The sequence below is a fragment of the Odontomachus brunneus genome, unplaced genomic scaffold, assembly GCF_010583005.1.
Source record: "Odontomachus brunneus isolate Ranch 3 - 2012 unplaced genomic scaffold, Obru_v1 Obru_scaffold_149, whole genome shotgun sequence".
In the NCBI taxonomy this organism is placed as follows: Eukaryota; Metazoa; Arthropoda; class Insecta; order Hymenoptera; family Formicidae; genus Odontomachus; species Odontomachus brunneus.
The window spans coordinates 583,017-592,479 of record NW_022639599.1 but is presented as its reverse complement, the minus strand read 5'-3'; the positions used below and the strand labels follow the sequence as shown (position 1 = coordinate 592,479).

At 41.0% G+C, this 9,463-nt stretch overlaps 1 protein-coding gene across 2 annotated transcripts; it reads right to left on the bottom strand.

Moving 5' to 3' along the window:
- Positions 1–565: 565 nt before the first annotated feature.
- Positions 566–9,008, bottom strand: LOC116850571 (coatomer subunit beta'). 2 transcript variants are annotated; one of them, XR_004379376.1, is made up of 9 exons: positions 8,844–9,007; positions 7,976–8,327; positions 6,930–7,868; positions 6,624–6,859; positions 6,049–6,387; positions 5,355–5,954; positions 4,887–5,186; positions 3,470–3,716; positions 566–1,086 (listed from the first exon to the last, which is right to left on the bottom strand). XR_004379376.1 is itself a non-coding variant. In XM_032829020.1 (8 exons), the coding sequence occupies exons 1-8, from the start codon at positions 8,844–8,846 to the stop codon at positions 3,678–3,680; spliced, it is 2,808 nt and encodes a 935-aa protein (XP_032684911.1). In that variant the 5' UTR covers positions 8,847–9,008; the 3' UTR covers positions 3,375–3,677. The 2 variants fall into 2 exon arrangements, 1 of the variants encoding a protein (XP_032684911.1); XM_032829020.1 differs by lacking the exon at positions 566–1,086 and having other exon boundaries at positions 3,375–3,716; positions 8,844–9,008.
- Between the last annotated feature and the right edge of the window lie 455 nt (positions 9,009–9,463).

Below are 9,463 nucleotides of genomic sequence, written 5' to 3'. Positions count from 1 at the left end.
CAGGAAATCGAATTAAACATCTTCACTAACCCGATATAATCAGAAAATTTTGAAATAAATGTACAGAACGTCCAGCACTTCGCGTCGTTCTGACTCGATTGTAGCACAGGAGTTAGATACTAGCATCGTAACACGGTCGTTAAAATCGTTAAAAGTGGATTTATTCGGACGTCGTAAAAAAGGACGATCGCACGAAGCAAGTGTGTCGGGTATCGTTCAACCAATTTACGGTAATCCTCCAGTGGGAACTAGGAGACATAAATTTCGGATAGCTCGACGTTGGACGGAACTATTCATTGGCGAGACACGATCTTTTCGCGCGTTGTCATTTCATCTCGATCTCGTGTATTGCCGCTTAAAATTAAGCGCATCAATCATGCTATTTATTTCACGAAGCAACGTAAATTGATCGAATAAAGACAAACCGAATAAAAAATTATAAAATAAAAGAAAAATGATTGGAACGAGGACTTCTTTTAAGTTTTCTTTCTTTTTTAAATTTCACCAATTATTGGCGACAAGAGATAAAATTAAACGTTGAGATAAAGCAGAAAGTGTAAAAATATACAGATCGGCAGATTGAAGTTTTTATATATAAAATTATGCTATTTTAAAGCAATATACAAGAAATATATTAATAAGACACAACAGTTACGTGTGAAAAACAAAAAAAGAAACGTATCGATCAGCGTCGTTTTTGGGTCAGTGGTTTTTTCTTCCCCCTCTCCCCTTCCCCCCTCCTCGAGAAGAAGCGAGACAACGCGAAGCGCGTGGCTTTTAAAACGAGGCGTCATGACGCGGACAATTTGTAGCGGAGTGTCAACGCGGCTGTTTCTATTTTCGAGTACGGCGCACGGCTATCTTTTTCTTCTTCTGCTTCTTCATCTCCGTGTTCTAACTCCGCTCTCCCTTCCTCCACCTGCTCTTCTTTTTCCTTTTCGTTCTTCGCCCACCGACGACGACGACGACGACGACGACGACGACGGCAGCACCCGTAAATCCACGCGTGGGTAGACGATCGCGGATCTCCACTGTCCTCGTGCGCTCGCTATTTCTCCTCCTTATATCGCAAGCTTACATTTTGTTCTGTAACACAACATGAGCGGTTGTATATTTTCGTAGTGCGATTTATCGGAGGAAATTCGAACGGTGAGATTCCGTCCGGCTCGCAAGAATGAACGTCTACGATAACGCGGCGGCAACTCCTCTGGAGCATTATTTAATAACTTGGCCGATTTATTGAGAATTATGGGGACATGTAGTCGCGAATAAACCGTCTCGTAAACGTGGCGTAAAGACGATTCGAATGAAATAATAATGCTACATATCGGTGGCGTGGTGATTCCCGCCCGGCGAGAGAGCGCGCGTGGAAAATGAATAAATATGTACGTATGTGCGCGAGAGAGTGACGGTAAAACGTGTGCACAAAATGACAAAGTGACAAGTAATGGTGTAATAACAGACGCGCGCAAATTCATCCTACTCAATGAAAGCTTCAGAAGTTCTTTACGTTTCAAGCATAAAATTTTACGCGTAAAATTTCGTGCCAGTTTCTATCTGATATTTTTATGAGTTAATAAGACATCAAGTTTGTGATATTACCAGATATATATCAATTAGTTCAAATCAATTAGTTCAACCAGTTTTTTCTATTAAAGATTGACTTTGTATTTAATATTATGAAAATGAAATCACGCGTATCAGAGGCTTGCAATTTGAATGAGTCACAATTGATATAATCGTACGAGTTTATCTTGAAATAAGATCGTACGACAAGCGAAGCGTTTGACGGGGAGGAATATATCCCCTCGTCGAACGTCGAGCGGTCGTATTTGCGGTGATATGTACTTGCGCATTTGACGTGACGTCAAACAGTCTATGATTCATCTGACCCACTAGGACTTTTTTCTTTATCGCCATTTAGTCGGAAACCCGAGTTGTATCAGGCAGTTGCGCGTGTACACGACAAACGGAGAACTTGTTCGTGTATTTTGCGAGCCGCGCTCGCGCGAAAGCGTCGAATTCGAGAACGCCGACCTCAGCGTCGTCGAAGATCTGCAACGAGTGCGTTTCAACCGTAGACGCACCTCTGCGATGTGAATACACTGCGATTGCGGTTGAAGAGGAAGAACCGTGAAATCGCTTTGCCGTTCTGCGCGGTCGGCAAATCGTCATCGTTGAGATAATCACGTGATCATGTCATCATGTGATAATCATGTAAAATTTTATATACTTTCTACGTCGCAATATCGAGGTAATCATCGACATATACGTTAACTTTACGTCTCGCATATGTAAGAGTAAACTCGCAGTCTCGCAACGATGTCAGGTTTGCGTAAACAGGAAAGGTCGGCGTTTCTCGAGATGCAGAATTAAGGGAAATTATATATTCTCTTATCTTACTTCTTTTGTACTTGTACAAAAGATTAGCGCGGTCTGACCGTTTAAATTGGAAACATCCTATGTAATATTGTCAATGTACTTTCCTTCACCTCATAAAGAAACAAATCGGAATGCACAATAAAGTGAACCGCTGTTCCACGGTTATTCAGATGAATTTTAAACTCTTTGCACCTCCTTTTCCTGTTGGCGTTAATAACGAATATATTTTGCCTCAACACGCGCGCCATGCGCGTTCCCTCTTACGTGAGCGCACGGCCGAGCACGTACGGCTCGTGCTAACTGCACCTCTTTGTTTTTCCCGGCACCTTATGACACGTACGAGTGTATCGATTCGACTCCGGCGTTTACGCACGCACCCAGCCGCCCGAAAATTCGGAGGCGACGTGACAAATGTACACGGCAGATATACGAGGTGTTCCGCAGTCAGCGGGAAATGGATACATTCCCTGCACAAACGGGGAGGATCGTTGTCCGTCGCGGTTTATTAAACTTCCGTCAATCTTATTAAAAGTCTGCTCTTTATAGCTGCATTGTTGAGCTACTTTGTGATCTCTTTTCTTTTCTCTTTCATAAAGTATCAAATATGTATACATTTTTTTAAGTATAAATTTACTTTCACCAAAAGCACTAAATATATATTTACTTCATCTCAAGTACAACTTTGCTTTGCTTTAAAGAACTTTGCTTTAAAGAACATGTTTTTAATTTTTCAAACTTGACGCTCGCTTATTTGTTTCGCGCACCTTCATTCTGTGGATTGTAACTCAAAGGCGACATTATCGCCAAAAGATTAGTTTCGTTAGATTTCGAGTTTCACGAGGAGCAATGTTATAGGTTATTCCTATCCGCTGATTCTGAAACACTCGTAGAGCTCGTTTCGATATATCGCAAGTGACAGGAAAGTCTCTGCTGTATTGCAGTTTAAGGAGATGAGGAAATGGAAATGGTCTGCAATAAAATGGAGATTGACATAGTGCGACACAAGCACAATGTTATTTCCCGTTATATTAACAATATATTTAATCTTCAATCGCTGACGCCAGTCGGCAGATACGCACTATATTACCTTCGTTAGTTCTTGCAGTGATACAAACACACTTGCGCGCAGACAACGAGAGATGATTTCGCGACTCTTCAAAACTCAATTCTAAATGACTCTCTCGCCATCCTTTCTTTCTTTCTTTCATCTTGCGGGGAATGACTGGCAGAAGGAGAATGAAAGATATTTGTATGATGACTGCAACTTCACTTATTTCTCGACGCTATTTCGACGGTTAATCCTCCTCGAGAAGATCGTCGTCGAGGTTGACATCCTGCAACAGAGGACAAAAATCAACGACCCGTGTACGATTCGTCCGTTCCGTCAACGTCTAAACAAGCCGTAGAACGAGACACTCCCGATCGAATGTCGTATTTACAAATTGCGAGCCGTAAGCTAATCTTAAAAGTGAGAAATATCGAAACGCGCGGCCAACAAGAACGTGTAAACGCAGCATCGCGAGTGAATGGAAAAGGGCGGGAGGCAGAGCGTGACAAAACGTAGTAATGGTCGGAACCTTCTGGTAGGAGAGGGCTCAGGTTCGACTCCGGACTCGAATGTTATGGCAACAAGGCTGTAAACAAAATGCGGCGTGACTGCCTCGGAACAAACAAGCCCCGGGGTCTCTCGCAAAAGCTCCCAAGAGAGAGAGTGCACCTCTGTTCTCCCGTGTGTTCGTATCGGTTACATGGCGCAAACCTTAATGATCTGTCGCCGATTTTCGCGATACGCTCATACGAGATACATTTTAGCCGTGCCGTGTACACGCGATTTATATACGTATGCCGTGTGTGTACACGTCATACGGCTCGTTTCTCGCTCTGTTTTGGTAATGCTACACCCTCCTCAAGTTACGCTCATACTCTCAAGAGCACTAAACTATCGTCTAATTGTACACCCTCCGTTTCTTACTCGCATTCGCGCTTTTTCCGTCCTCTTCAATCGCAACTTTGATTCATATTAATAGTTGTCACTTTTGTAACTTGTTTCAAGCGCGATACTCGAATTCGAATTTAGAGTTGGATGTAACTCTTTCAATTAAATTGTAACTACAAATATAAAAAAATGTCAGATATTATGTGATATATTATTCGAATGAAAAACTCACCTAACTCTAAATTCAGATTGAATAATTCATATGAGAGAAGCTTCAAGTTAATGACTATTAATATGAACCTTATATTTCAAAGACTTTAAGGTATGCTCAAAGTTTAAGACAGTTACCACAAGAATTATTACTTTTACACGAGTATACTCTCTCTTTATAGCATATTCGATGGAGAAGCATACAATATAACCAAAATAGAAATTTAATGTATTAATAAGAGAAATAAAAAAATTGGGAGGAGAAATAAAAAATATTTCAAGGAGGAATGATGTTGAAGCTGCCCTGAAAAATATCTCTATACAAAAATACTAAGAATAAAGGAGTCGAAGAACTTACAGTGGTATCAATATTATCATCGATTTCCAAATCGATATCAAGGTCGTCGTCGTCCACTGTGAGAGGCCTTGAACTACTCGCGAGCTTCGTCGTTTTCTCGAGTACGGGTGTAGCTGTGAGCTTCGCGGTTGTGACTGTATCGTTGTCTTTCTTTGATATCATGAGCTCTTCCAATCTGTCAGACACCGTTTCAGTCTCTGATGCGTTTCCCGGGCGTTCCGTTTGGTCATCGCTATATTGAAATGCGCCTGATTTTTCAGCGGCCAACATCTCCTCCAAAGGATTCCGGTCGGTATTAGGCTGTAAAATTAAATATTGACAATTTGAAATTTACAATTTTTAATTATGTTCGCCGATATTCTCGTCAACTGTTAACGTTTAGAACCCGGAAATGTTGAACTTATCATTCTGTGCCATATCTCGCTTGAAGATAATCTAATAATAATATTTGCAGTCGTTTCTTTTTACCGTGAAATTGCGAAACGCTGAGGCTGGAATCTTTTTCGCCCTCTCTTTGCGTAAGAACTGTTCTACTTTCAAGGCTTCTCTGTATCCAGGGAATAGATTCTCATACTGTTCGGGATCCGCCAAACTCTGTCCGGCTTTCTCGCTCACCGCCGACAATTTTTCCTTCCACAAGTTAACGACGTGGGAAATATGGCTAGGGGCGTACGTTCTGGCGAAGAACGCGGCCTCGGGAATTCTGTCAGTTTTGATTAAAATGTCCAGGCATTTGTCCACATTACCCAATATAAAATTCGCCAGAAAGGAGATGTTGTTCTTTCCCTTTTCCTCTGCGACCAAGCCGAGTTTCAGGACCATATCAGTGTTTCCTGTGCTAGTGGCTGACAACAATAGGCCACCGAAATCTTGCGCTTGATACAAACACTCTTTCGCCAAAGAGAGCTTGCCCTGCTGCGTGGCAAGAGAAGCCAACTGCCGCCACTTTTGCTGACTGTTCGCTTCCTTGGCGAGCACATGTGCGGCTACTAGATTTCCCAGTGCGAGCGCTAATTCAAATCTGTGCTCAGGATCTGTCGACACTGCTAATGCTTGCTCTTTGAAACCCTATATTAATGTGATAAATGTGATAATAGTTTTCAATAACCTTTAATGCTGTCATTAAAGTCTTCAGCAACAAATATATCATCAAATTATATACCTGTTTTTCTAAGAAATGAGCCACTCTCGTGCGGTGCTCTCTAGGAATGGTCGGTAACACTCTATCGGCGGTTCTGAAATCCATTCGCATGACAGCAGTTTGGTACTCTAAGACTGACAATAATAAAGAATACGAAACAATGGACAGTTCTTTATCGCATAAATATAATCTGTTGTCTCTTGGCACGTATCCCAGCAGGTACATCGGTCTGTCTAGATGGGAGACCGTGACTACCTGGCCGCCGACATAATAATTAACGCGATTGACGCTATTAGTATAGATAAAACAATCGCCAATCCATAAACCGGTTTTCACCACTTCGTTTACCTCCGATAACATCTAAAAGATCAAGTTTATAACAATCAAGAATCAATTTAGATTCGTTATTTATACAATATTTATAGTATCTCACACATACGAAGATTATTAATCTTATTAATTTATTATATAATAATAAATATAGTATAATAACTTATACTATATGGTAACGTATAATATTAAAAAAAAAATATATATAATTAAAATAAAAATAATTATAAATATAATATAAAATAATTCAGACAAAAACAACTCACTTGGAATGCATTTTCGATGTCCTCATAGTTTTCCTCGACAACGGCAACAACTTCTGCATAATACTTTAATATAAAATACTGATCTAACGTAGCCAGCGCTACTAATGAGCCGTTCTCAGCCCAATATACATGCATAGGTTGTATGTCTATACGACGAATCAACTTTAACGTATCCCAGTCGTAGAAGGAAAGACCAGAGCCAGATGATACACCGAGCAAGAATCCACCGAAGATGCCTGCGAACAACAGCGAAATGCAACAGCCAAATCGACGAATCAATCAATAGAAAGCAAGAAAATATCCTACCATCTGCTCCTAAATCCGGCTTAAAGCTCTTCTTCTCCTTGAAGTTCTTGAAAACCTTCACCGTGGTGTTACTCTCCCTTACTGCATACTGACTCGAATCCGCCGACCATACGAATTCTGACGCCTGTCCGAACGCCTTGTTCCTCAACGCCATGGACGTGTAGATGATGTATTCGCCGTCGCCGCAGACCACCAGGAATCTCCCGTTCGGATTGTGCTGTATAGTCTGCGGATATATCTCACAGGCGCCCATGTCCTTGACCGCCAACGGCAAGCGCTCTCCGTCCTGAACCCCCTCGCCCAATGCCTTCAGGTTCACCTGCTGAATCTCGCTGTGTCTCGCCCATACGACCTTGCCGCCCAACGAGTCCATCGACACCGCAGGTTCTTCTCTGCCAACTTTAACCATGACGCTACCTTCGTCGTAGCCGATGGCGACGTTGTTCGAGCCTCGCATGCACGCGATGGTCCACACTCGCTCGAAGCCGTAGTTGAGCGAGGACTCCAGCCGGTATGTTCCGGCGTGCCATACCCTGACGGTACCGTCCTCCGAACCGGTGAGCACGATCGGCAATTCCGGATGGAAACACACCGCGGAAATGTTCTGCGTATGGCCTTCCAACGTCTGAACGCAGGTCTTGTTTTGATAGTCCCATATCTTGACACATTTGTCGTCTGCTCCCGATATCAGGTAAGGCTTGTCACCACCATGATAGTAATCCACGCAATTCACGCCCTTCTCGTGACCTTCTAACGTGAAATTAGCCGTAGGTGAGCCAAGTTGCCATACTTTGACAGTTCTGTCCAGAGACGCACTGGCGAAAGTGTTGTTGTCCTTTGGATTAAATACAATTTGCATGACATAATGTGTGTGCCCTTCAAACATTTGTTGGCAGATCCAAGACTTTTCCCAGTTCCACAATTTGATCCACATATCATCTACAAGAGAACATCATCATCAGGAAGAGATCACTGTGCAAATTAAGAGAGAAATATAAACTTGACAGTTTAACAGAATAAATGATGTCTGTTGCTTTTTCACATACCGCTGCTAGTGAGAATGAACGGTTGTGTTGGGTGTACCGCTATACATCTAACATAATCACTGTGTGCTTCGAATGTCTGAACACGTTCCAGAGTGTTGTAATTAAACACTCTGATTTGCATGTCATCAGAGCCAGTAATCACCCAATTCTTGCGAGGCACAAATTTAGCAGCTCTTACTGGCAAATCACATACTTCAAATGTTTTCACCAACGTTTGCGTCTCATGATTCCAGATATTGACATTGCCCTGATATAAAGAGCATAACATCCATGGTTCTGTTGGATGAAGATCTACGCTCTTCACTCTGTCTGATCTGGCAGTTAACTTCCGCTTAATGTCTAGTCTTAGAGGCTAGAAAAAGAGAATTCAACTTATAATATTTGTTATAATGTTTGCCTCAAGAATAAAATACTATATAATATTAAGAAAATAGTTCCATGCTTTTCTAATCCATCTGTTACCCATCATATCGTATATTCATTATTCTAGCCATTAATTCTGATATTACAATTATTGTTCTATATATATATATTCTATGCTATTTTATATCATAAGAAATGTGTAATATGTGTAAGTATATATTTGCAAGATTAGTTGACTGGAAAAGATCTATTATACTAAAACGTGAAGCAGAAATAACAAAACAAATAGCAGTAAATAAATGAACTTGAATAAATGCAAATTTGCATAGAATTTACCAGATCTTGCATGACATTTCTCGACCTGGAAAATCCTCTATGTACACGAGGAGCTAATTTTCCGTCATCTCGGAGAGCAATGCATATTTTGACGGGATACGTCATAATAATGTATATATGCGACAGGTGACAACAAATAGAATGAAATACGTGATCTTCCTCTACGTACCATTTTGTTATTATCTTGCAGTTATCCTCAATATATCCTTATATTCAATATCGAAGCAAAATTATTGCGATGGTTGTATCAACAGCAAGACACACTCCGATTAATTAAGGACGTGGCCGATGCCAGTGCCAGTGACAGTGAAGATGGCGTCTGCTTACACTCGCTGCCACATATGCGATTAACGAGTCATTCTGAAAAATTACCCGAGCTATAATAAGTTAAATATGACTAGTTAAAGTTGGATTAATTCGAAAAAATATATATATGTACTTGGTATTGAATTTAAAAAAATAATAATAAGTCTATAACTTAACGGGTCATTTAGCCGAGATTCAAACCAAATTAGTTATGATTCAAACCCGTAAAGTTAAACAGGGCTTTTCGCGATATCGTTAGATGGCGCCAGGCTGACCATCAACCACTGAAAACTTTTAAACGAATCGCCAAGTGGCGCCATCAAAGTTTCCGGAGTTGTCATTATTTCAATTGTCAAGATGAAGTTGTAGTACGACTCAACGCAAGTCAGACAGACCTTTTCTTTTCAAGCAGCATGACTCATCGGTGAATCAAAGCTACTTTCTATTTTCAAATAGAACTTAGTCATAAGTCATATTTTTATT